Here is a 27,867-nt window from a genome sequence, read left to right on the forward strand (position 1 = left end):
GCATTTTAATAATCTTGCTCCCTTCCTACTGATTGTGTAGCATTTATAATGTCTGTTAAAATTTTCTTCTAGCAGGAGGATAAGAGAAAAATTCCTTTGAACTAAGTCCAAACTGATCCTAGCTCCGCAGGGTTTGTATAGCACTCCAGAGAGATAAACAGGTGAGTATCACTGGTGACTACTGCAAACAAATAAGTTGTCAATACACTTTTTTTATTTCTTTGAAAGGGATGGAGACAGAGGAGAAAGAGAAGACAAGGTGGAGAAGGAAAGACGTGCTATAATTAAATGTACAAAAAAAAAAAAGCTTCAAAATGAAGGACAGACTTGGGCATCTTAAGTACTATCAAAATGAAGATAGAATTTTCTGTTAGCTGCCTTCTGCTTTGCTTAGTAAATGCAGATGTAGTAATGACCAAAAAACTTCAGCAGCCCCAGAGGAATCTTTTGCCAGTTGCTCTCTGTACAAGACAGTGTGATGAGAAGGGAGCTGAACTCTTTATGGGCAAACTGGCTTGAATCCAGCTTCAGCATTTCAAGCTCTGCTTGGTTCTGTAGTCCAGTTGAAACAGCATTCCCTAGAGAGGAGAGGATTTCATCTGTATCACAGGTGCAGGAACTTTTCCACCTAAAACTGGCTCTCAAACCATGGCTTTCTGGTTTCTCTCATCTCTGGCCTTGGCTTGCACAATGATCACAAGAGGGTTATTCTTTGCAGCTTTGGCTACAGCCTGCTACTTAGGGCACATCATCTCAGAATGTGGAGGGAAAAGGAGGAAAATTCATCAGCCCTTCTCCCACTGCATGGGCAAGTCCCTAGTAGTTATTAGAGCAGCAATATGGAAAGCAACTTCTCCTGACCTAGTTTTTTTAATGAAATAGCTATGATGTATGGGACAACTTACAAAGGCTTAAGTAGTTGGGATTCACAGCTGCTTTCACTTTTTCCCCCTTTATCAGAAAGGTCTCACCAGTCATACTTTTCCACAGCAGGCAAGAAAAGAGGTATTGAAATCACCAGGCTCCCCTAGAGGAAAGAATTACATATGCACACACGTACTCACATACATAAAAAAAGGTTTGAATTCGCACTACACTTTATGGTAGGCAGTTTGCCATTGAGTACAGAGCTCCTGGTCAGCTGCAATAGATCTCTCATCTAACAGAAGTAGCTATTACAAAAGTAGTAAGCTGGAAGCACGTCAAGAGAGCTATACTGTTATTGATTAGGATAAAGTAGAGAGAGGTCATAGGAAACCAACCATCTTTAAGGTTTGCTACCAGGAAGACAATTTGCACAATAGGAGCCATTGCACGTAAGAGAAGTGATTAACGTGTGCCTTTTTAAAATTGTATGCTAACAACAACTTTCATAAACTGTCTAGTAGGTTGTGCAGTTGAGTAAATAGAAGTAGATCTTGTTTCCTGGACCATGGATAGCGTTGCCAAACATCATCCTGTACTACAGCTATTCCTTATCAAGACTTGTACGCTAGGTCAAGTCTTTCACGGTTGTTGCTTAATACCATCCTTCCCTTGTGCTATGGAAAGGTTTCATTTGAAATACTGAATATTCCTCTTGCATCAAGTTCATAGCAGTTCAGCTTTATTTGAAAAGCTGAGCGAGAAGTATAAACAGGGCAGCACAACACATTTCTGAAGGTTTCCTCAGTCTGCAGGGAATCTTCCCTAAACTTACCAGTTTTATCGCTTCAAAGTCTTTTGTGCCACTCAAATAAGATCACTGAACAAACAGAACTTTATTTAACCTGCAAATATTAAAGTCCAAGACTGCTTTTATATACATGAAAAATATCTTTAATAGTTAAAAAAGTTCAAGAAATCAAGATAAATATACCAAGGTTATAGCAGCAGCTGTTTCTATGTGGGCCATAAGGTACAACAACAATTCAGATCTGCTAAAATGCAAGTATTAAACCAGCATCTACTCTTGACATCTCAAAACTAGAATTTTTAAGTAACTTGAGAGTTTAAGCTACTATAAGGAAAGCCTCACCTTAACAACTGCATCCTACCACAGAACAGGTCTTAAATTCAGAACTGAATACTTTGACAAGGTAAGAGGCAGTCAGAAAACTATTCCAGCATTTGGAGAAACCTGCGGTCTCAGCTGCTCCTCTCCTCTCCCTTCAGCTAACTCCCCTCTCTCATGCTCTTAAAGAGCACTGTACTTTATGTGGCTCACCGAGGCCCGCCCTTTACCACAGAGCCAGCAGGTAAGCATTTTAGTAAAAAGAGGCTGAGAATAATTAAATGCAGTAGCCCCAGAGGCTGACTGCCTGGTTTCTGAGGGTTATAAGTCATGCTTTACAGGGACAACAGAGCTATTAAAGTTACAGTAAGTTACATCTTGGCCAATGGACAGTATTCCCCCAGCTGCCCCATTAGACATACACAAAGCAGTACTGCAGACTGCACAAAGATTTAGTACATAGGGACTCTTAAGAGCCGATATTTTTGATGTACCTTTTACTATAGTTGGTGCTTTCTAGTTTTGATTTGTTGTTTCAGCATGGGTTTTTTCTAGCCCCTTAGAAAGCTGGCTTGTTGGGACCATTCAAACAGAGTGCTAATATTGCTAGTTACAGTACCTTCTCTGTCGGAATGCGATGCTTTTTCACATTTATAGGATACATCTGTCCAAGTTAAGGTTGACACAGCTATGCTGTGATATACTGTATCTAGGAACACACAACACAAACTGCTGGATTTCCCAGTGCTAGAATACAGAAACAGTACATTTAATAACAGACAAGAATATTTTTTACAACTTGCTTTTAATTTTAAAATGTTTCACTCTAAGAAGTTCTCTAGCAAGTGATCTAGACCAGTTTCATATATTTCAGCATCAGGGTCTGAGCAGGAAGTGTTGCAGACACTCAGCACTCTTCAGGATAATGTTTTACTTCAGCCAAGTTCAGACTTGCTCAAGGTGCAAGCTAGGGTATGATCTGGCCCATGCAGTTTCCCACTCGGGCTTGAAATGGAAATTATCTTTGGAGAAACACCATCTCAGAATACTGAGAAAGCTGAGGCAGCCTCATGCTCATTGTCAAGTGTTTAGCGTCCTTTAGGGCATACGTTCAGAAGTTTTGTAAACTGCATACCCTCCTCTGTTTCAGCAGGTCATGGAAACCAGATCCTTGTGGTAAAGTAAAAGTAACTTCACATGGAGCTTGTATTCTACTGCTCTTTGTATCAGTGAATCCAAGGACAGGGTCCAGTATCAGAAGGTAGGAAACTTCATTATGTTATGGACAATGTTTCTTACAAAGAGGTCAGACAGGAGATGTGAATTCAAAGTTTCATGTATTGCAGAAGATACCAAAACACATGTAGTCCATGTCACCTGGGATTAAGAAGTGTTTTCAGATGATCATCTCTTTGTCCACATTACATGACAGAACAGCTAGGATCCTCATTTTGCTGCAGAAATAAAACATCAAGACATTACGCTAATTAACACGTGTACAAACTTACTATTTATTGCTGGTTACCTGCTTGATCATCATACAGCTGTGTGGGCCTTCTTTTTAGTGTTTTGTAGATCTAGTTACTTAATAAAGCAAAGCAGATTTTCAGAAGAGGCAGTACCTTAACTATACTAGATGGTCTGTGAGTGGGGGGGAACAAAAAGAAAACAAGCTTTTAAGAATTTGAGTCATGCAATACATGAGCCTATGCCCTCCTTAATGAAAGGCTGTCGAGCTATCTATCAGGACCTCAGTTCTGAAGCATCAAAATGTAACTGGCATGCAGATTCATGCTGCCCTCATTAGGATGGTAAAAGCAGAAGCCAAAGCCATGGAAACCCTGCCTTCCTTTAAAGCACAGCATGCTTGCTTTGCATCATTTTACTGCATGCAGGAAGTTAACTGTTTTTTACTAAGCTGCTTTATTTCAGTACTACCAATGCAGCAGAAGCATATAGGTACTAATAACAGAAGTTTGACAGGAATTCAGCAGACAGGAATGACATTAATGTTTGAGTGGGAGTATTAGAATTGATTCTTACCATAAGTGGCACACAACTGTATTGTAAAGTTGCTGATAAAACAGATTAGAGGTGTAAGGAAAAAAAGTTACTTTTGCTTTCCATCGCTGATTGCTGAACAAGCCATATTATTAAATTCAAATAAACAGCCTTTAAAAAAAGAAAAACTTGGAGAGGTCCTACTCCAAACGTGAAAAGAAGCTTGTATCAGTAAGTCTCTTCATAAGCCTAAAGCTTCCACTGGGGTTACTTCAACCGTTTTGGTGTATGCTGTGCATTAAGAGCCCGCCCAAAGGGCAGAATAGCATTGTAGAACCTTTCTCAATAGCCTGTTTAACAGGGTCTCACCCTCCTTCAGTGAGAGACTGAAAATATGACAAGAATGTGCATATAAGTCAGGAAACTTTGATAAACATCCTTGAAGCCAGATGACATTATAATGATAGACATTTACCCAGATTTTCTGTTTGAAAGAAGGACAAGGAAAGAACCAAGCAGCAGGTAGTACCTGCCTGTTCTTAGACACATTTTCTTCAGAAAGACAGTACTGAGGTACTTTGAAGTTAAGTTTTCAGACAGGTATACTGCAAAAATATCTAGGAAATGGTGGTGGCTTTAAGACCTGGTGCAGTAAGATGCAAGTTGCCTTGTAACTGTGTAGGATCAGTTTTAGCAAGAGCTGTGGTAACTCAACATGCTGTGTCAGCAGGAGGGAGAGAATGAATTTTTAGATATACATCCCCTTGCACTTAGGGCCTGGGCATTTGTACTTAGCAAAGGGCACTTGGTGCTATTTCAAGTCAAGAAACAAACCAACTCAAGAGTCAAGTACAGTCCATAATTGCTCAGTTATGACTAATTTAAAGCCCTTTAAAGACTACTTCAGCAATTAAAGATACCCGACTACTAGTATATCAAAGTACACTAGGAGCATGCAATATGCAGAAGTTCAGACTTGTAATATGGTCAGTCAAAAAGCCATCGGGAGGGGCTAGAGAGTCTTTCACAGGGCATTACCACATGCAAGTTGTAACCAAAGGGTTATAAGTATATGGAAGGCAAAACATGCTAACTCTATTTGACTATGTTAATGCCATTAGCATGACCTGCATCTGCGCTGAAGTTCCCCTTGGGAATTATTGAAGGGAGTATTTATGACTGAAGCAAGGCAGAGATTCTTATTTTGCTGTGCAAAATAAGAAAAAAGTAGTTCCTGGAAATGAGCTGGAACAGAAGTGCCTCAAACTTATGCTTGAATTCAAGGGAGACTTAGGCAATCAATAGACTAAGAACTTTGATTTCAGCCTTTTAATACTTTTGAACGGAAATATTAGGTTTCTTCAGTGTGAATTTAAGTTATCTTAAGAGCAAGTCAGGGACACTGTTTGGAGTGTCAGATAAGTCACTTCATCCCACAGAAATAAGATACTTCTAGTTAGTGTTTGCATTCTGTTCTTAGGGTAACAGCTTCTAAGTTTGTTCATAGTCAGATGCCTAGATGGAACAGACGTTAAAGCTAGTATTTTTCAGTGTGTCAGTAATAAGACACCAAACAATTAATGCTACTATTTGATCATATTCAACCAGAGAACAAGCAAAACATCAATTCCACTGCTGATGCAAAGCCATGCAAGCTATACCCTACGTGGGACAAGAGACTGCAGCACTATTAATGAAGCAAGTTTTCTATGAGATGACAAGCATGATTCTCACCATCTCACCTGCTTAAGGATGCTCACAGGAACCATTATCATGAGACCAAACAACATTTCTTTTTTCTTCTTCTTTTGGTCTGACATCAAGAAAAATGTTAAGAGTTGTAGGATATGGGTAGTACTTGGGGAAGTATTTTCATACAGTAAAGAAAAGAAAAGGGCATTAAATGATTCTGATAGCACATATTTAAACTTCAGACAGCTTACCTGAGATGGAAACTCCATTTTACTTCCAGTTATTTCTTCATAATCATCATCATCTTGCTCACCGCTTTCTTCTCCTCTGGGAACATGCATTATCGTCCTCTCCGCAAGTTCCTAGAATACAATTGAATTGCCACCAAGAACCCTCAAGAATTAAGCACATCAAACTAGTTTAGTATTAGGACAGTAGAAGCTGTTTACTATCTCACTTACCTCACCATCATCTGTGATAAGTGTAACACCAATATTATCCCCAGTTCCCCAAGACTTCTGAGACTTCCAGACCAGATCACTAGGACCTGGGCTTACACCAGCAGCTGCACCCCAGATCTGCAACAGATTTAGAGTGAGCTTCTGAAGAATCTTGTTAGTAGTTCGATTAGGATTCAGTCTAACATATACAACTCAAGTACTCCAATACCAAACATGTCCAGTAACAGAAACTGAACTACTGTGATCCCTGGCAAGTTAGTTCTTTTCAGGACTACCAAGAATGGTGGTAATGTTTTTTTAACTGAAGACTGTAAACCAGTTAGTGCAGAAGAGGCTGTTAACAGCTTCTACCTGATGTAGAGGTAGCCTTGCTTGGACATGCATACCATTTGAGTCACAGAGCCAAGCCATAGTTACAGACATACTCATGGCAGCAATTTGTGTATACAAGATAGCCCCTAGCCTGGGGTCACTCACAGATCTCTTGAGCAAGCTTGTACAGAGTTTGGAGTGCAGAGTGTAGAATTAGGCTCTTTGATCACTATCTAAATGTACTTAGAGTATGATTTTAGAGCTAATATTTAGCTTAGTACCATAAACCATGAGCTCAGCATTGCTGAACTGTAGTTGACTAAAGCATTAGCAACAGTGAAAGTCTTTGGACAACTCATATCAAGTCATGGGAGTATGGGAAACCCCAAGAATAAACTAGAATATATTAATTCTGTTCATAATAACAGCACATCCCAGTCTGGGATGATCCAAGTTCAATCTAAGATCTAGCTTTAAAGAAAATTTGTCATTTCAGATTAAGTTGTTGCAAGGATTTCTCCCATCCCCCTCTCCACATAAAATAAGGATTTTAGTTCTTTAGACACTTGCAGCATCAATTTAGTTTTCCTTATTACATTGAATATCTATTGCCACCTAACGTAAGAACAGAGCTCTGAGTAAGTTTTACAAAACCACTACCTACTGTAACTGCTTGGCCTGCCTGAAGAGTAAACCGTGAAGGAAATTTGTATATTACATCTGACACACTTCCAAGATGTCTTCTTAACACCCATCCATGTAGTGGTTGATCCTGTGGGACAAGAAATTTCTCTCAGCATTACAGACCGACACCATATCATACAAGTGCAAGGTTCTTTCCAGACTCAAGGGTCAGTTTTAGTCCCACTCCTGTAGCATACAAGAATCTGATCAAATTTTGAGGAAGCCTTCAAGTTTCCATTAAAGCTTCCCTATGATTTCTCCCAGCACTTCTTTAGGATTCATCTTAGTATCACAACTTTAGGCACATCTATTCTTGCCTTCTGTTGAAGGGGGATCACGATGCTCTTCACCAGGGAGATTCTGATAAACGAAGTTGGTCATGCCCATCTACCAACTTGGGCTTGTATATATAACACATACATAGGGGCCTGTGAAGGTGTAAGGCATCTCAGGCCGAAGCAGCTAAGCTACCAGCCACAAATTTTGGAGCTCTGAGGATTAATTCTAGTAGTTCTGGATTTGCAGAGTAAACTAGTCAGGGAATTATCTAATTGGTCAGATAGACCCTCTACATGGATTAGATACTGTCAGCTCTATTCGCCCTTTTAGCTGTTTTAAGCATTTCTAAGTAATAAGAAGCTGTCATTATCCAATTTACTAAGCACCTTATTTGGTTCAAGGATAAGTAGTACTTCTGATAGCGCTAGCCTGAATCCGATGAGGAACAACTGAAGGTGTTAGATTTCTGCATCATAGAACCCAATGCACCTCCCGCCAGAATTGCCTCCCTGACATCCCTGTGAACAAAACACCTGCAGTACAACAAAACCAAGAATCAGTCTCTAGTCTTCTCTTGACAGCAGCCAGGTCAGCTGAGAAGTCCCCAGTTTGTATTTAGTTTGGAAGTACTCTTCTCTCATCTCTTCACCCTTCCCTGTTGTCATCTCTCACTAAGCTATAAGTTGGTTCACAAGCAGTCATACTTTGCAATGAAGGCCATGCCGACTTGAATGAACAGAAATACCTCATCAGAGTTATTTTTAAGCCTGACAAATTTCCCATCTGCATCGATTTCTTCAATAGATACATTTCCAGAAGATGAAGCATGCTGAACAGTCTTAAATCCAGCACTATGCCCTCTCTTTTTGGCTTCTTTAATTTTCCTTTTCTTCCCATGCAGGAACCGTCGCCCTTGACCTGTTGCCTGAGTTGCAGTGCTGTGTGAAGATGGACTAGGTGACAGCTTTAGCCTAGAAGGGAGTCAGATAACATTCACCTGAATATCTGATGCACTTATTTCTTCTCACTCCTATCCTCCCACTATAGCCAAGCCTAACAGCTTCTTATACCCAAGCTTTCCATGAAGTCTTGAATGTAAGATTTTATTTTTACTGGCAAGAGTAGCTAAGTAGCTTGTTAAGTTTGGAAGACAGCCCCAGCCCTGAAGTTCAGAGCAAGCCTATGTCCATAACAAAAGATTCCCAACTGCAGTAAGTATTCCTTTAAGTCTCTACAGACACAATCTTTAGTGGAAGTAGTTTAAGCATCTAACCCTTCTTAGCATGTACTGAGTTCATGTTGTTCTCACCAGGCAGTGTCTGGATAGTTGGGAGTTGATAAAATTTCCCAGTTTCATTCATGAAACTTGAGCACTGTCTGTCACATCTCTAGGATGTAGCACAAAGCTTTGAGAAAGTTTGATTCTAGCGAGGGATGTCTAATGGAGCTTTGACCTTTATCAGTTGGGTTTACTACACCATGTACAGAAAATTATGCTTCAAAAACTAAATTGGGGCACTAATCACATACTAAATATTTATTTCTTGCCTCCACCACATTCTGAAGAATATATGGTTAATTAGCATAGAGATCTTGGATGAAGCAAGTCCTCATATGAGGATTTGTCATAGCCTACCTCTGTTCCTCCCCTTCCAGCATCTTTCTGTAGGCATTAATTTCCAAATCTAGAGCCAGTTTCACATCTAAGAGATGCTCATATTCCTCCAACTGTGCTTGTGCCTGCTGCTGGGCTTGTGCCATTTCTTTCTCTTTTTCAGCCATACGCCTTCGATGGAGATCACGATCATAATCTAGTGTCTCCTGTAGCTCCCTTATTCTGTTCTCCAGAGCAACATTCTGAAATTAAGGGAAAGGAAAAATCAATTAAACCATAACTGAAGATTAGAGAGGAGAGGCCAGTATTTTGAACTGGGTATCTAAATTAAAATAATTCTAAGAATATACACATAAAGATAGTACCTGGCTTTGATATTGATTAACTTGAGATGTCAGAGTATCAACTCGCAGCTTTGTTTCCATCAGCTCCTCCCGAGCAGCATTGGCAAAGTCACTATTTCTTGCTGCAGATAGCTGGGCATTCTCCATCTATGGATAGGTCACTGTTAGTAATGAGTTGCTTATGACTATATTTTAAATAAGGAAGGAAACCCAAGTGATTTCCAGCTGCTACATCTGGAAATAGTTATGTTTTACTTAAGTGTGCAGATACCAATAAAGCCCGGGTCAGAAAGTTTTTCGTTGCTTTTCAGGGAGGTTTACACAAGTTTGATGTTCACATTAGAAAGTCAGCAATAATCAGGTAGTGAAGATGGCTGGATTAGGATATTTCAGTTACAGATGCATGAAGACTTTGTATAGATATTAAGTAAATTGATTCTCCAGAAGAACAGTGGAGAATATGTTTAGAAGCTGCTTGTCAAAAGGATGGGGCTACGGGATATTAGGTGTGCTTATCAAACTATTGCTCTTCCCCAAAACTTCTATTACTAAGCAGTTCCTGCATCACTATAAGCAGCACTAAGCTATTTCTAAAGCAACTCAATCCTGAGATGTTCCAAGAAAGGATAAAGTAAAGCCATGCTCCTACAAGAGGCACTCACATAATTTCCAGTGGAAACCTGGACAGAAGCATCCAAAGGAATTCACCAAGTTGGCATATAGGTTGGAGTATAGAGAAAGCCGGAAGAACCAGAAAAATGAACACATGCTTGTTGAGAGCAGCAGATCGTGTGGTTCTGCACTGAGTATTAAAGAAGGCCTGAGATACCAATACTGTACACTGCAACCAACCCAGAAACCCCTGGGATCTTACCTACCAAGAGTATGAGCCTGAAGTATTACTTTTTCCTGTGTATGTATGTGGCTAATGCTGGGAAAGAGGTGACAGACCACTTCTGGAAGACAAACTGTCAAGCTGCTTCCATAGCCACCTTATCCAGTACTAGCAACTGGAAGGGGACATCTGCACTTCTATAGTTAAAGGTGCTCTTGTAGAACTGTAAGAATACCTTATTTCCTGCATTTTAGTAACACTATAAATAGTAGATCAAATTTTATTCAATAATACTGAAATTGCTCAATACAAACAGAGCACCTCAGTCCTGAATTTGTCAGACATTTGTCAGAAGTCTGAATTATGATCAACTTTATTATATCAGCCATTCCTAATCACTCCCCAAAAGGACAGTATTTATGCTTGAACCAGTTTTGTTTGGGACCAAGTGTTCACAGAAGTTCTACTGTCAAACTTGACACTGCTTCAAAATTCCAAAACAACTTATGCCAAGAAACTCTGCACTGAATGCAAAGGCTCCATCAGTCAGCTTTTTATGCTAGTGTGACTTTTATCATATCAAGGTGCAGAGAACTTAAGCTTTGTTTTATTGGCATCTTTTACAGACTCACTTTTGCACTGAATGTTCGCTCCAGCTCCTCTTTGTATCCTTGAATTTGTTCTTCGTATTGTTTTCTGAGCCCCTGCAGAACATCTGAGAGCTTACTCTCAAATTCTCTCTGACGGCCAGACTCTATTTCTGCTATCCTGCTCTCATGAACTCTTTTTGTCTCCTTGAGCTCCTAGGAAAAGAAGAAATTTCTCAGAGAATAAGCAAGCCAATACAGTTTGATTTGAGACTGGACTTACTGTACCAGCTTAAGTCATTCAGTATTGAAGCAGATTTATCATTGAGTGCACAGTAATTCATCTTTATTCAGATCTTAGATATTCATCCATTAGGTCAGGTACTTCCACTTTGCTAGCTGTGCTGGGCTGATTTGCTTCCTCGCTGCCAACATTGCTTAAACTAATAAACACAGTAGTTTGCATTTAAAGACTAATTCCTTGAACTAGATGGATTTCTCTGCTTTTCTTTACTTAGAGCACATGCAAATACACTTCAGTTTCTTTAAGCACTGTTACTTCATCTATTCTTGTTTTATTCAAAAAGTAATAGCAGTTCGTTAGAGAAATTGGAATTCTCTGTCACATAAGCCACACACCTTCAGGTTCCTTCCAGTCAGAAGGAAGTTGGTTTACATTCACATGTTTAGTTCTATGTAGTGACTTCTCACGCAAAGGTTACCAGACACCTTCGATAAGTGTTAAGGAAGTAGGGAACATAAGTTGCTTATTAAAGGAGATTTAACTTGTTCAATTATTTTAGGTTTCTAGCAAACGTCTGGAATCATTTAACTTTAACTGTAATATATGCACTTTCAGTTACACAAAGTAGTATATTGGGATTGTAGTTACCTTCAGAAGTGCAGCCTGAGAAAATTATCTCATATTCCAGATACCTATTGGTACTATGCCAGTTAACATGAGGTTGTGTACTTTCTTGAAGTCTTCCTAGTTAGGTGGATTTTATTGGCTGGTGGACTGTCATGGGTTGACTCAGCTAGTTACCTTTTTAAGGACAAAGCACATCTTAACATTGCTTTTAGTGCATCCAGGGATCACGGGCACCTAAAAAAATCCTTGTTAATAAGCTAAAACATACATCTTCGTGAAGGCGCTTCTGGAACGTCATTTGTTCCTGCAAAGTTTTCATATGATTTTCCAGGTCCACCCTCCTCAACATTTCACTGTGGAGATGATTTTTGGTATCTTCCAGTGACAGCTTCAGCTAGGAAAGACAGACATGAGGGTAATCAAAATTAAGAGGTCATTTTTCCAGACTAAGACAGTCAACTTATTACAGGTCATTCAACTTCGTTCACACAACAATCAAAACACTGCTTAAGTGAAGCTGGTTACTCCATTTAAATTCTTATTTCAGTGGGATCCAGCATATTATCAACAGAAAGAATCCTATTTAATTATGTAGACCAGATTTCCAACAAGGCAAATACAGAGCAGCCCTTAATCCCACCAGCTAAGTTTGATTCCTCAAAGTAGACTTCTCATGAATCAATTGTACCATCCACGTACATTCATCCCCTGCTCAACACTAAGTATTCCAAACTTCTCACTAACTTCCAATATAATTTGTTTGATGCTTAACAAGTGAAATCCTCCAAATATAAGCTAACTACGTTGACAAACTATTACCACTTCCAGTGCTTGAGTGTGCTACTTTAATGATACAAGTTTAGGTTTAAGTTTTCATCCTAAAGATTTGAAGTTAGCTTATTCAATGATCACATTAAAGCATGAAGATACAAAAGCTATGCTCTTAGAAATGCATTAATAGAGTAGTAACTCAAGCAGAGCTCATTTTAGTAGCACAAGAGCCTACAAAAAACTTAGTCAGAACTTATTTATTCTACCTAGATTTAAGCATAGTGAAGCAGGGTCCATTAAATGCTCCCTTTGCTGACACGTTAGAGAATGCCACAGGGGCTATAGCAGTATAACACATTTCAACTTACTTTGTCATTAGAACAAGAAACATTACATATTGTGGTCACAGAATAGAATTAAAGGTACCTACAACAAGTTTTAATGGACCAACTATCAGTAGCATTTGCTTTCAGCAAGATTGCAGAAACCTTTTTGTCCACCTGTCATTGCCATAGATAACAGTCTTTCCTTGCTTTTAACTCTCAAAAACTAGTTGGGGAAAAACAAGCAATAGCTTCAAGAACAAAGGCAAAGTTGAAATTCCAGGAACAAGTCTTACAGTGACTACTTGATCCTTTAATTCACGAAGGTCATTCTCCAAACTTCGGTTCTCATTCAAAGCTGTTGCTAAGTCGGCTTCCTTTGCGTTTAGCTGAGCATCAAGGTCTCTCATACGAGCCTGTGCCAGATTTAAATCAGCTTCTTTTTTTGAATTCCTACAAGTGAAAGTTTTACACTCATAAGTTGCAGCTGGTGAGGGAGAAAGTTTGTTTTTAATGTGTTTACCTTCACAGGGGTCTGTGGCAGAACTGAAACAGAAGTGTTAGTCAACACTTGTGGTGAGAGCACAGGGTTAGGCTGTAAAACAAACCAAACAGGCCCCTCAGTCAAGTATCATTTGTTTAACCAGAAAGATTTCTGACCCAGTTTCCAGCTTGTTTTGTGTGAATCCTACACAGAAGCCAGCTATGTTCCACAGCCATGGCATTACAAGCCGGAGAGGGAAGGGACACCGCAGGCCACCGTCTCCACAGGGAGGGACTAGTCACACTCAAAGCCACAGCTGACCAGACCACCATCACCTGCCACCACTGAACAGGCTGCTCACACAGACACCTCCTTTCAGCAGCAAAGGCTGCCACCAGTTTCCCAGCAAAGCACCTACTGGCCATTAAAACACAGCTCTGCTGCGGCCCCCGGGGCTGTGAGCCCCACACACCCCTCTCACCAGGAGGGAGCAGCCACGACAGCCGCCTCCACCCCGGGGAGGCCCCGCAGCACCTGCAGGCGGCCAGGCTAGGTACAAGCAGCTTGGGGCCGGCTTTCCTGGGGCAGGCGATGCTGGTCACAGATGGGGCAAAGCACCCCCTCCCTCTGCAGGCAGGGGCAGAAAGCAGCTCAGGCAGCCGGGAGCTGTCATTCCTCCTCCCCTCCCGGGACACTCCTACCCACAGCACAGGAGGAGTTTCATCCCCAGGAGACCACTAGCCCAGCCCTGGTGAGCAGGCCTTGTCAGCCCACATCCCCAGCTGGGGCTTTGCTCAGCTCCTGCCACAGGGCAGCAAGCCCTCACAGCACCCTTGCTAAGGGCTCTTCTCCCTCAGGAAGGGCCACACGTTCTTCCCGCCTTCACAGCATGGCAGCGTTACAGGGTGAGAGGAGCTTTGCCTTCAGAAGGGAGCCATTTCCTTGTGCAAATACCCAGGTACAGAGCCCTCAGGTACCACCTGGATGGCCAATGCAGTTGTTTAAGTTGCCAGTTTTACTTGGCACCACAGTGGGGAAGTGCTGGCCCCACAGTGAGTTTCTGTCAGAGAAAGGGGTGATAATTTCCCAGACTGCTCTAACTTCCAAAATCCTTGCAGTTGCCTGACCACTATCCAGAGTCTGACTTCCTGCTCAAAACTCAGATTTGAGATTGCAAAGAGTGAAGTGTTCAATTTATTTTAGCAAAATCTGTTCTGCCAAGTGGCTAAGTCGTGATAATTCATACAATGAGTTTTCCAGTTGATAACTGAGCAGACCAGTTGGAGAGAGTCCAAAGTCATTCTGCAGGAGTGATCAGCTCTAGAAAGCTTGGACTGCAAGGAAAGATCGGAAAAAAGGGCTGTTTAGTCTAGAGAAGAGAAAAGTGACAAGAGACATAACAGTCTTTACATACATGAAAGACTGCTGCATAGAGGAAGGGAATCTGTTTTCCACATCTGTTGTGGAAAAGACAGGAAGTTGCAGGCTTAAATTTCAGGGAGGAATATTTGGGTTAGATGTTAGGGAGAGGAAACTAACAGTAGTTCAACACAAGCGTGTTGCCTGGGGGGGATCTTCTGGAATCTCCATCATCTGGAATATAAAAAAGGGTTACGCAAACATCTGCTGGAAGGGATGCAGGTATGGTTGGTTCCCACACAGGCCTGGGGCATGTGGCTACATCAGGGTCTTGCTCAAGGCCTTTTCCAGCCCTGCTATTCAGAGACATTTGTTGACTGTGTCTCATACTTCATGACAATGATGCAAACCCAAATGTTTTCCTAGAAGAGGTTATTTATTCTTTACTCAGACTCTAGGAAAGAGGTAACACTATAGGGTAACAATGAAAAACAAGGTAACATTGTAGGTTTTTTTAGTATTTACAGGTTTCTTTCTTTTCTAGGTATTAATTAGCCACCTTCCTTTTGGGATCTCTGCTACCACTACCACTTATTGTGAGTATTAGTTATGATATTAACAAGTACATCGATAACACTACTTAATGATATTATTGCAGGATGAAACAATCAATATAAATTTCATTCCGCAATCAAAGCATGTGCAAGACAAACTCCTTTAGTATCTGTCTTTTAACAGTCCACTTTTCTGATGCAGGCCTGTGACAGCCAGGTTCAGGTTTCCTATATTGTTTCCTGACAAATATTGTTTTCAGAGAACCCTGAAGCAAGTCATTTCATCTTTAAGAACAGCAATTTAACAAGTCTGGCTTTGACAAGAGCATTCACTACCCTTTTAAACCAAGTTTGGGGTTCAGAACATCACTTTACATTATTATGCAGCAGTGACAGTTACAGTACTCCACAACATTCCATATAACAACCATTCCAGAACTAAGCATGCCTTATTGACTATATCAATTGCAAGCATTAACTTTGAGGCACTGCCAATCACATTCCTTGTAAATCAGGGTGCTGCATATGCTTGACCTGGAGAATTTAAATAATTTTAACAAAAGAGTTCAGGTATGTTTGAAACGGACTCCAATTTGTCAAGACTAGAGGATGTTACCACCACTTGCAAAATTCATTCGTACAACTTCAGCTTGCTACACCACATATTTCAGGTTCAGTAGCAAAATGCACATCTATACTCACTGGTGCAAAAAGAAACTGGTCTGGTCTCTCTCTGCTGTGCTACTGTAGTTGCTTTGACCTTCCTCAGGCTCTGAATTCAACCAACTGATATGCTTATCCACAACTCCTCCTCCCCAAACGTCTTTGGCCTACTTCCAATTACCACTGTTTAGGTAGTAAGAAAAAAGCTGAAATGCAAGCACCCTTCATTGTTGCTGAAGCTTTAAGTCTCTTTACCAGTGATTAAGAGCCAATGGTTAATGCTGTGTGGAAGTTATCTGGTGACATTCCATCCTATAAGAGTTCCAGGTTATTTAAAGGGTGTATATATAAAGGGCACGATACCCTCAAAGTAGTTTGTTCCACGTCATCCGAGACATTTGCAGTTAGACAGCCCAGATACAAAACACTCATTAATATTAGGACTTCAGTCTAGTCCTTTCAGAAAGCAGCATGTACTATGTATCATTTCCCATGGGCTGTAAAGTTAACCACTTCTAAGACCTAGTTACTTTAAAGAAGAAAAAAAATCAGTCCAGAGGATTGCATACCTGCCAAGCCTAAAGCTTTATAAACAAAGCCACAGAGTTACACAAACACAAGGAGCGGCAGCAAAGTTTTAGAACTGGCATTACCCCTCTCCTCACTGACTACTCAAGGCAGCTGGTGAGATTTATGAAACAAATCTACAAGCCAAAACCCAGCATGAATGAGACAAGCCCAAGAACTTCTAAGCAGCTGAAAACACAAGCTTAGAGTAAAAACATTTTTTTCCCCAAGTAGAATAGCTACTTGAGTCCTGTACTTCTACTGAGTCTATGAAGAGACAGCATTTGCACCATACAAGTGTTAAAGAAAAAGCTGGTGCCTAAAGGTGCTATGATACAAGCTTATAACAAGATTTAGGGGCCTGTGGACACACAAATTATTACAAGTCTGTAATTGATTTAGCAGTACAATGGGGCATTAATATAACTAGCAATGCTAGCACGCTGTATATATTCATAAAGGAAGCTTGTTGGGATTGGACACTTGCTCCCTCCCCACCTTCTTCCCTCCTTCAAGAGGACTTGATAGCACTTACATTGGGCCACCCCTTTGTTCCAGGCTTGGTGAGACTAAACAACAAGATGATTCCAGGCTGAAGATACACAACTTGCAAGAAAGTCAAGCCTGAAACAGCACATGGTTCATCCCAGTAGCATGTAAGTCAAGACATAAAAGCCACTAGGACAATTTCTGTGCCATATCAGCCTAGACCAGCTAGGCTATACTGCTTACAGGACTGTCTTCTCTGTGTATTCCCCTCTAGGCAATGTCTGAGCTAAAAAGCCCCCAAAAAGATGCGAGCTGACTCTATACAGAGACTCCTTCCCCTACCCCCCTAACTTTTAGATGCTTTCCAGCATAGCAGCTTCTTGAGTGTTTATAAACACAGGTGTGGTGCCAAACCCAGGCAGCCGTGCATTCATGCAATACTCTCCCCATAAGGCCACCCAACACTAAGTTCTGGGGAGCTCCATACCCATCACAGGGAGGTGCTGAAGCAGCCCAGCAGCACCACAGCAGGAGGCACCGACAGCAGTGTCCTTGCAGCGCATCTTCAGAACAGACATTACGATTTCTCCTAACCCAAGACACTCCAGCCTCACCTTGGGGTGTCACCATGGCCCAGACGCCCTACAGCACTGAGCACTCCCTCCCCAACACACGGCTGCTGACAAGCAACATCCCCTTCCCCTCACCCTGCCAGCGCCCCGAAGAGGAGCGGCCCCAGGGCAGTCCCCAGCAGGGAGGCCTGCTCGGGGCCCGGCAGGTGCGGCGGGAGGGCCGGGGCACCGACCTGCTGTGCAGCTGCCGGTGCTCCTCGCCGATCTTGCCCAGCTCCACCTGCAGCGCGGCCCGCTCAATGGCGATGTCGTCCAGCGCCCGGCGGGCGTCGGCCAGCTCCGCCTCGTAGCGGAGCCGCAGGCTGCCCAGCTCCCGGTCGCTGCCCGCCTCCTGCTCGGCCAGCCGCTGCTGCAGCGCCGACTTGTCGGCCTCCAGCGCCCGCACCCGCTCGATGTAGGCGGCCAGGCGGTCGTTGAGCTGCCGCAGCTCCTCCTTCTCCTGCAGCCGGCTCAGCCGCGTCGGGCTCAGCGGCGAGGCGGCGGCGACACCGCTGAGGGAGCGGCCGCCGCTCGCCGGCGTGGAGGAGAGCGCCGTGGCCATGGCAGCCTCCGCTCCGGGCCCGGGCCCCGCCGCCGCTACCGGGACCGCCCCGCGCAAGACACCCAGCGCCCGCCGCCGCCCGGGTATAAATAGCCGCCAGCTGCCGCCGCGGCCTGCCGGCGAGGGTGGGCAGCTTAAAGGGCTACGGCAGCTCCCCGCTGCCGCCCCGGCTAGAAAAGATACTTTTTTTTTTTTTTTTTTTTTCCCCCTTTAATTTTTACATGTGCCTTGCTGCATCCCATCAGTCCCAATGGTGCTGCCCGGAGAGGGCGGGGAAGGAGCTGTCAGGAAAAGCCTGCAGCAGCCCGGCGTTTTTACAAACCGGTGCAAGGAGTCGGGGTGAAAAAAAAAAAAAAAATCCCAGATTTAGACAGATGCGTGACAGCAGCGGTGATGCTCACACTCCAGCGTGCTGCCGTGTCAGTGCTCTGCCTCTTCTGTCTGGTTTTTTGCAATATGTTCAGCTGATGAAAATAAGCCAGTCCTTGCTCTTTTTTTGTTTTGTTCCTTGTTTGTTTGTGGGCGTTTTTAGCTTTTAGGTTAGGCTGTGGTGGCTGTCAGCCATCCCAGTGCTACAGTGTTTCGGCTGAAAGCTGCTGTGTGAGCAGAGCGAAGAATGAAGGGGGAAAGGGAACCTGCATCAACACAAACATGTGAAGCAGTCTGCAAAGCCTTACACTGATTGCATTTTATAAAGATCATTGTTCAATAAGAAATTTGCTTCAGCACTTCTTTAGTAGTGACACCAGTAGCACTGTGACAGTCGTCAGTTTTCTCCAGCAGCTAATTAATTTACCCTTTTCTTTTTCACTCGCATTTTGGAGAGCAGGTGCTGTACAGATCTCACTCAGTATGAGCATAAAAATCTCTGAACGTTACTATAACTGTTAATTATGGTGTTTGTTGCAGCAGTTAGAAGGAACTTCACTTAAGAGCTGAGCTTAGGTCAATGTTATTTCCTACCCAGAAAAATAGCCTTGACATCCTCTTAGAGTTCTTTAAGTGTAAAGATAGATTTTATGAAGGTTGTAGGCATAAATTCAAACTTCACTTTATAGGTCAGCAGGCACGTGACATAGGAGGACAAAACAGTTGGCCCCAAGATTGTAGCTGGGGATTTTATAATTAGGTTATGTATACCCCTGGATACAAAGTTACAGAGTAGATGAGGACATAGAAGGAGCTGTGGATGCTCACCCAGGTTTTTTTCTGAACTTCTGTACACATTTGTATGAAAAACAAAACACAATTTTGAAACTGTAAAACTACATGTAGCATGGTAATGACATATGGCCAGACTGAGCTCCTCTGGTTCTAGTCCTAGCAACGGCACCACAGAATTCTTTTCTGCAGAGCAGTTCCAGTTCTTTATTTTGATATAATGAGTACCTGTTTGTTCTTTGTTGCCAATAAAAAGCTTAATTCAATAAAAATAAAAATATCATTTAAATCTGAATATGTACCTCTAAGACCAAGATGTGTACATCTGAGGGTTTACTTCAGCTTTGAAACAGTCCTCTACAAAGAACACTGTGATCGTGTGACATTGCCATGTTTGATCGTTGCGTCTTACTGGCCAGCTGTTCAAATACAATTGTACGGTTTTGGAACAGATGCAGAACAAAGCAAGAAATCTGCTATTCTAAGAATATTTTCCTTGTCTGCCAGGGCTTTGTAACAGTGCAAACAAAAACAGCTGAAAGAAATAGTTCAAAAATAGTCTGAGCTAGTTTTGTCTTTTGTATTCTTCACCTAGTCTCTCTATGCAAGAACAGAAGGTGGCAACATCAAGAAGAGCATAATGGAAACCTGTTACTGTTTCTTTTCTTTCTGACGTTTTTTCTGACTTTTCCTTTGATTAAGATTGTAGTCTGTACTGCTTACACCACAAGTGTAGCTGAGGAATTCCTGCAGAGATAAGCCTGTACCATCTTTTCCTACTGTTTCAAGTATAAAGATATCAGGAAGGTTTCAGGATTGAGAGATAGGGAGGGTATCAGGAGAAATGGTGGAAAAATGTATATATCCCAGACTAAAGCACAGTAAAGCTTTTCTACAAATAGTCCTTTTGTAGGAAAATGTAGATATGGGAGATTTAGACAGTATTAGCAGATTCCACAAAGTTGGAATAAATCCCCCCTCCAACTGTAAAAATATTTGTGGACTTTTTTCAAGTACCTTAATCAGGCCTTGACCTTGAGCTGGTGAAATCAAGTGAAAAAAATACAGTGATACAGTGGTACGATGAAAACCAGGAAAAAGTCAACTGAACTTTTTGCTATCCTTTTCCTTAGGTATCTGCTAACTGATTCTAGCCAGGTGCGAGCAATGTGTCAGTATAGATTCCAAAATGTTGTCAGGGCTCCGAGTGCACTAATATGCCTTAACGACCCTGACCAGCCTCAGCTGGGGCTTCCACCCACGCCTCTGCCCATGGGTGCAGGAACTCCATTTAAGCTCTTGCCTGGCCTTTAGTCTCTCTTTGAGCTCTGTTATGGCTGTGCCTAGCTATAAGCTTTGTTGGCCTATAGACTGATTTTCTGGCTTGGCCTTGTACCTGCCTAGTTACTGCAGGTTTGCCTGGGCTCTCTGCACATCCTGGGTGTCATGTTTTAGTCCCTGGTGTATCTTGCCTACGAGCAGTGAGACAGGGCTGTGGCTGGTGTGGCTCCTGCCCTGCCAGCCTGGCTACCTGACTTGACTTTGTCCATTAGGAAGCAGCTGGACCTTACCACTTGTTGGATGACAGATTGTTAGAGCGATGACTGCTAAATAGTTAGGTAAGGCCAAATTTGTTGATAGTAGTATCTCTTTTTAGAGTTTTTTGTGGCCTAATACAAAATGTTTGAATTCATATCTACTTTTGAAGTGTTAAATACATTTGAGGCTATGCATAGTAAGTGAACAGGCTTGACTAGTGTGAAAATATTGTGCTGGTAAATGTAGGCATAGATACAGAGTCAGCATACACAGCAGAAACGTTTGTAGTGTTTTTAGTGTTTTTTTTTTTTTTTTTCCTCTGATAGTCATTCTGCTCTCTAATTCATGAGGATCTCTTTCTAAATATCCATTGGAAACAAAGCAAGGTATCACTGGACAGCCTTTGTAACAGTTTAAGAAATGTGTACGTATAGCAGTAATGCTGTTTCAAATGGTATTACTCTGATGCATTAGAATATATCAACAAACACTTTGTGAAGCTGTCTATTTACAGACAGCTGTGTGACTCACATGTGTCCAGAGCTAATGAAGACAGATTGAGTTCTACTAGCCTGATAATGGTTGCCACACTACTAGAGTAGATATGGACGCTCCATAAGAAAATTAGAGATTACCCACCAGAAAGGTTAAAGGGCAGTTTCTGGGTCATTGGTGGTAGTACACATAGATGGAGAAGTCCTTCCCAGAACACATAACTGCACAAGTGATCCTCCTGTGTAGTACTTCAACATATGCCCCTACTTGCCTAGTTAAATTAAGCAGGACAAGTCAGCTTACAGGGGTTTTTGCCTGTGTTGGAACAACAGCCTTCTGTAAGTTGGTAATCAGTAAAGAGAGGAAATTATTTGTGGTGTTACCAGATGCAAAAGTAAACAATACATTTTGTTTGGTAAAACATGAAATACACAAAACAGCTGATAGCAACATTTTGTAGGTGACACTTGATAAGATTCTGTTGTAGGCTGTCCTGGTTTCCAAGTGCCAGTGACCAAATTCTACTTTCATGTACAAATGCAGAGAAGCTGTTCCTGTGTACAGTTTATATTGGTGCCGCTATGACTAGAATCTGGCTCGCTGTCTGAAGATGTATGCTCTCTTCCAGTTTTATGTAGGATGCACATTAGTTTCTGTAAGGAATGTCTAGACAGAATGAGGAGGAAAAGAGATCCTAGGTACTGCATAGGTCTGCAAAAATAGAATTTTTTTCTATAGATTTTACTAATACCAGTATCAGACTTTGAATAAATGTCACAGATTATGAGGGGTTCTCACAGCATAAGGCAGCAGAGCCAGCAAAGAAGAAAATATGAAGGAAAGTGGAAAATAAGCTGTTTTTTTCAGTGACTATGTAGCTCCAAACTGTGAATCTGGAGCCTTACAAACTTTCCCTCTGTCCACCAAATCTTGCTAACCCTTCTTTCTCCTCCTTCATTGTCAAATAGATTGTATTCAATTATGTCATCGCTGAATGTTAATAAGAATAATGAATACATCTGCTGGCTCCCAGAGGAGCCAGGAACCACCTCTGATCCACCAGAGCTAAGGCAAATCCGAGTCCCTTGTGAAAATGAAGTCACTTCCATCTCTTTTAGTAGAATATAATAACAAAAATGTCTTCATTTAGATCCAGGCAACATTGCTGAGTTGAGATGAGTTGAATCCATTTCATAGAGAGCAAATAGTTTATCCCACTATTATTGCACTTGACTCAATACCTCACTTGATATGGAGCACTTGGGCTGCAGCCAGGCTGTGGTGAGGAGAATGGATACTTTTCCTTGGTAATGATTCACAATATAGTCTCTTAATGAGGACTGTAAATGTGCAACTCAAGAAACAAGAGCGCTTTCCAACATAGCAAAAGAAGCTGGCAAGTAGAAGAGAACAGAATAATCAAAAATTAATTTCAAACCTGCTTTCTGTCCTTACATTTACTTTCAACTCTAAAGTATGGATAGAGCTGGGGGTTCTATCCTCTGTTAATACAGCGTCTCGTTCTTGGTTTGGAGCTTCATGTTTTATTTGCTGCTTTGTTCCCACCCACACAAGCTTACAGGAGTCTGTGACCATTTTATGTTATGGGTTTTGTTGTAGTTTTTTTCTATATTTGTATTGACACACAGATTGTATGTGAGAAAGTGGAAATTTTGTTCCTCTTGCTGCCAAACATTTCATAGAATTGTCTAGGTTGGAAAAGACCTTTAAGATTATCAAGTCCAACTGTTAACCTAGCACTGCCAAGTCCACCACTAAACCATGTCCCTAAGCACCACATCTACATGTCTTTTAAATACCTCCAGGGATGGGGACTCAACCACTTCCCTGGGCAGCCTGTTCCAGTGCCTGACTACCCTTTCAGTGAAGAAGTTTTTCCTAATATCCAACCTAAACCTGCCCTGGCATGACTTGTGGCCATTTCCTCTTGTCCTATTGCTTGTTACTAGGGAGAAGACTCACCCCCCACCTTGCTACAACCTCCTTTCAGGTAGTTGTACAGAGTGATAAGGTCTCCCCTCAGCCTCCTCTTCTCCAGGCTAAACAACCCCAGCTCCCTCAGCTGTTCCTCATAAGACTTGTGCTCCAGACCCTTCGCCAGCTTCATTGCTCTTTGATTTGATGCACAACGTTACTTTTCTGAAGCTGTTTTCTGGTGACCTCAGTTTTGGTTTGGGCATTTAATTTTTCAGTCTGTTTCAACCGTAACCCATGCTTATTCTTTCCGCTGGTTTTGCTGCATTTTCCTACATTTATCTTCTGCTTTCATTACCACATTGTGTTTGTCACTAGTATTCCTCCCAATGAAGTATCACGTGTTTCTTCCAACCTTGTCCTTTTTTTTTTTTCATTCCTTCTCAGTGTTTACTCCTTGCTTATGTTCTCTTCTGTTTCCGTATTGGTGTGCATCTTTAGACGCTCATGTAGTAACACACACAAGTCATCCTGTGAGATGCAGGTCACCTACTTTACTTCTCTTGCTCTTCCCCAGTGAACCATTACAGTGAGGCAGCAATTGTCCTGCTGACCTTTATCTGTTGCGCGTGGCTTGCAACATAACTGATTTCCTCAGAGCCCCTGTTTATTCACCAAATGTTGTCTCTTTCACGTAGCACTCAGTAACGTTTTATTTTTAGCCATCGCAGACTGAGGAAAACAGATTGTTGTCACTGTTGCATGAGAAGAAAATGGCAGACAAGTTCAGGAATTCAAATCTGGCATATCCACAGTCCTCAGTGGGGTTGCATTTTTTTGCAAACTAGAAAAAAAAATCTGTTAAAGAACACATAGCTATGTGTAAATAAACTGAAGCTATTTTACTTCTGCAATGAATCTTTCATTTCGCCTTACCTGCATTCAATCTTCATCTATACAAGCTCATATTTTATAATTATGCCCACAATAAGCACCTAAATCCTTTTGAAAAGATATGCTGCAAAACCACAAAATGACCATGGAAATGTATTTTAAATTTATCTCAAAATGTCCATTCTAACATTTTAGTTAGGGCTATGAACACTGAGCTACAACAAAATGTGTCATCTGAATCAAGATGTGTTTGTTCTGGAGAGTCATGAAATTTAATGCATCTGCTACTACTGTACAGGATCATAAATATGCAAATGAGCTGCTAGTTGCTTTGCTTGAGGATAACAAGGAATTTGAGAGACAAGAAAGGACAAATATTTATTCAAATACTTGAAATAGTGACCATTTGTATATACTGTATTGCTTAATGCTAGATTCATTTAAACACAAACTGAGAGGAAGACGGTAGCTTTCTTCTATAATGTTTAGGTCTCTACATAAGTAGTTTTCCTTTAAGCCACAAGAATTTTCTTCTATTCACTGTTTCGATGGAGCAGTATCCAAAGCCCAGGGCAAGGATCAATATGGAACGCAATGGGTTCCATAACACCAAGAAATCAAAGACACAGTGCTGTAGCTGAACTTTGTACCTTCATACTAATAGAGGCTTTACTCTTTATAGGGTGTAACATATTTGTGAAGTGGGACAGCGCATGATTGCGCTCTACCCCAGAGAGCTTGTTATTTGAGGGTAAACAAGTACCCTGTACACGTACAATGCAGGGCCAAAGAACTGATTATATCGTGTCAGGGTTCTCATGACTCTAGTTACAGGAAATGTAGCATTTTCCTTTTATTAGTCAATCAGGTGCAGCTCTATTACTGATAACTTTGAGGCCTCAAACCAAAATTCTGTTTCTGCATGGGGCCTCGGCAGGATACTTCCAGTTTTGGTATTCATTAGACATAATCCTGATTTATGAGCCAAATGTTGTTCTGCACTGTTTCAATGGATTTTAAATTTGTAGTTTAGCCAAACATATTTTTTCCTGAGTAGTATAGACTTTTGTTATGATGAAAGAATAGCCTTCATGGTAATCAGATTTGCTTAGCTGAACTTGTTTTGAGAGAATATTTATATAGAAGTGGAGTCTGCTGAAGGATTATGTATACCTGTGTTTCAGGACAAAGATAAATAGAGAAATGTAGGTTTTCTCTTTTAGATGTGAAGATTTTCTATTAATGTTCACTGACAGAGTGAAATCTGGTGGTTATCACGTGATTGAACAGAGGTTTTTGTTTACCAGAACAGAGTTTTATTTTTTTTCAATTTTGCCCTTAGCTGTATCTTGTGGGATCTTTTTTCCTCTGCCTTTTCTGCCTGCACTGTTGAGTGTAAGTTGAAATTTTCCGTTGTTACAATTGAGTGTAAATCAACGAACGACAAAATATTTCATGGTTGTGTTTGGTAGTGAAGACACATGGTCTTAAGTCAGTATAAAACAAAGGATAAGACCATCATATTTCCAACCAGCTTCCTCACGAGAGACCATGCCAGCTGTACAGATGGACAAGGTCATGATTATGTGTTCAATGAAATAAGTGCAAATGTCCATATTTCCCAATTTTATGAACAGTGAGGGCTTTACAGCTGTCATATTTAATGTCATTTAAATGATGCGTATTTTAGAGAGCAGCAAAAGAAAAGCATATTTGTAATAAAGCATGGCGAATAACAAGAGACAAATGCAGGAATCATGCACGTGAACTCCGAGTGTTAAGAGCATCACTGTTCTTTCCCATTCAATACCTTACACCAACTCTGCCAAACTAACGTGGTGTGAGGAGGGGGAATTGGAAGACTCTGTGGTAAAAGTGCTAATGAGGTAATACCTAAAGGCCTTGACCCTGGACCAGGGATTCTGCAAACATAGTGTAATAGTCAAAGAGCAATAGTTCCTGCCTTGAAGAGTTTATAATCCATACAGACAAGAGTGAGCAGAAGGAAAATTAACCGTTTCCTTAGAAAACGACAATTTCTTTTAAACTTGAATGGTCAATTAGTTTTTGCAGAATTCCTGACAAACTTCTCCAGGGATGAAAATTAGGCTTTCAGGACCTCTAAGTTTGTGGCCTTTAACTTCAGGGTGCATATTGAAGGAGTCTACCACGGAGCTGCAGGTGCTGTGAATTTTGAAGTGGTTGTTGTCAAACAGATCTTGCCTGGACACCTGAGTTTCTTTTGGCTTTTGCTTGGCTCAGCAGAAGGGGTTATGCAGATCTCCAACAGGAGTGAAAATCCTGAAGCTTCCAGGTTCACTGGAAGTCTAGAGAGAAAAGAGTAAAGTGGCAGGGATGTGGAATGAGGCTGAGGTGAAGAAATTAAATTGGGTAAAGGAGGCAACAAATCAACACTCAATGAGAATGAGATTCACATAGGAAAATGCCCTGTTAAAAGCTGTTCAAAACCCTGTACAGTTCCCAGCAGTAGGCCTAGGCTATTTTTATGCTTCAAATACTGTTATTTCCTGGGTGCTCATTTTCACGAAAAGGATGATTTCGATGTAATCAAAGCAAAACCAGACCACGGATGGTGGGGGACAATGAGATTAACACCACTGTCATTTCAGTACCTTGGGCAAGACATTGCCAATTGCTATTTTACTAGGTAGGTACAACAAGGTACTTGCATTATGTATTATAACGCTGGTTCTGAAATCTGCCTGGGGTGTAATGCTTGCAGGTGCTTACCTCTGTTTTCTTACATGCTGTATAAAGGCCGACATAGGGCCTGTAACTTAAGATCCAGATCATGCAAGCAATGAAGAGTGTGACACAGCAGCAGCCTCATTTAAGTCAGTGAATCTGATGTGAGCTGTCTAACCACTATTCTCAAATTTATTGCAGGAGATGAGCAAATTTTTCGAAGACTCACACACTTGATGTTTGATTATTCTTTATGGTTAGGGATGCACACAGCCGAGCGATCTGAAGCAAATGACCAGGAGCAGCATTGGAGGAAGGTAGCAGAGTAAGCTGGGAGGAGAAAGTAGAGAACACAGAGATGAGTAGCACTGAAAAAGGGAAAAACAAAGAAATGCTGACCAGCATTCAAAGTTGGAAAATGCTATTGGAATGTTAGGGCCAAACCTTTCAATGTAATCTATGGCTAATACTGGTGCTAGGAACATAGCCAGAGCAATTTTGTCTAAATGTGCCCATCTGGCAAACAAATTAATAGCCTGCTCTGCAGCTTTTGCTTCAGGGAGTCAGGGGACTGCTTCACCGTTGAGGGGTAAATAGTTTTGAGAGGCGATATTCTAAATAGGGGTGGTACAGACTGTGTATGTGCCTAACTGGATGGCAGGTCTTGAGGGCCGGCTTCATTCTGTACTTGTGAACATCTTTTGGTTTTGTTCCTGTAGTACTACCGGCCGTAGTTTTGGGACAGGAAAACTGATTTCCTGCATCAGTTGATCTAATGGCTAAACTCTGGCTTTAAAACCAGTTGTGATCAAGTCTGAAGTATATGCTGACTGCACCTGTGTATCTGTTTTGAAGATAACAAATTGCAGGAGTGTAACTGAAGTCATAGTTAAAGGACTGTGTGGTTGTTTAAGTAACTGTAGCAACTGAAACGGATGGAAAGCAAAGCTTCCCAGAAAGCTGATATACTTTCAGCTGACCAGTGTTAGAAAAAGAAAAGATCAGGTCCTTGGCGGTGCTCTTGCCTGTCACACAGCTTATTATCGTGGTAACGTGCAGACTGGAAAGAGCAGCTTGCCG

The 27,867-nt window shown here is 41.6% G+C and overlaps 2 protein-coding genes across 9 annotated transcripts in view; one reads left to right on the forward strand and one right to left on the reverse strand.

Moving 5' to 3' along the window:
• Window positions 1-540: 540 nt before the first annotated feature.
• LOC104017250 (lamin-B3) lies at window positions 541-18,198 on the reverse strand. Of its 5 annotated transcripts, none has more exons than XR_015701246.1 (13): window positions 17,690-18,197; window positions 13,065-13,221; window positions 11,943-12,068; window positions 10,849-11,019; window positions 9,403-9,528; window positions 9,059-9,279; window positions 8,168-8,393; window positions 7,124-7,231; window positions 6,148-6,264; window positions 5,938-6,048; window positions 5,737-5,807; window positions 906-3,447; window positions 541-578 (listed from the first exon to the last, which is right to left on the reverse strand). XR_015701246.1 is itself a non-coding variant. In XM_087743295.1 (12 exons), exons 1-11 carry the CDS (start codon window positions 18,055-18,057, stop codon window positions 5,766-5,768), a joined length of 1,773 nt encoding a protein of 590 aa, XP_087599421.1. In that variant the 5' UTR covers window positions 18,058-18,198; the 3' UTR covers window positions 883-3,447; window positions 5,729-5,765. The 5 variants fall into 5 exon arrangements, 3 of the variants coding, with proteins under 3 accessions (XP_087599421.1, XP_087599420.1, XP_087599423.1); XR_015701247.1 differs by lacking the exon at window positions 541-578 and adding an exon at window positions 4,037-4,068 and having other exon boundaries at window positions 883-3,447; window positions 17,690-18,198; XM_087743295.1 differs by lacking the exon at window positions 541-578 and having other exon boundaries at window positions 883-3,447; window positions 5,729-5,807; window positions 17,690-18,198.
• Window positions 15,156-27,867, forward strand: part of ADAMTSL3 (ADAMTS like 3) — a 202,607-nt gene continuing 189,895 nt past the window's right edge. For 2 of the 4 annotated variants that reach the window (XM_087743289.1, XM_087743293.1), the window contains exons 1-2: window positions 15,156-15,207; window positions 16,954-17,051. The gene's annotated coding sequence lies outside the window, so the exon portion shown is untranslated. Of the gene's footprint in view, window positions 15,208-16,953; window positions 17,052-20,589; window positions 20,838-27,867 lie in introns of those variants that run through there. The other 2 variants (XM_087743291.1, XM_087743290.1) reach the window with 2 other exon arrangements.

Source organism: Nipponia nippon, unplaced genomic scaffold, assembly GCF_047370975.1.
Source record: "Nipponia nippon isolate SJK-2023a ecotype South Korea unplaced genomic scaffold, ASM4737097v1 scaffold_9, whole genome shotgun sequence".
Taxonomy (NCBI): domain Eukaryota; kingdom Metazoa; phylum Chordata; class Aves; order Pelecaniformes; family Threskiornithidae; genus Nipponia; species Nipponia nippon.

Excerpts from the sequence above, each read along its gene's own strand:
- LOC104017250 (XM_087743295.1), bottom strand. The coding sequence starts at position 18,057 with ATGGCCACGGCGCTCTCCTCCACGCCGGCGAGCGGCGGCCGCTCCCTC. Across the intron at positions 12,069-13,064 it reads TAAAGGATCAAGTAGTCACT|CTGAAGCTGTCACTGGAAGA; the intron begins GTAAGACTTGTT and ends TGTCTTTCCTAG. Across the intron at positions 11,020-11,942 it reads AGAAGCGCCTTCACGAAGAT|GAGCTCAAGGAGACAAAAAG; the intron begins GTATGTTTTAGC and ends TTCTTTTCCTAG.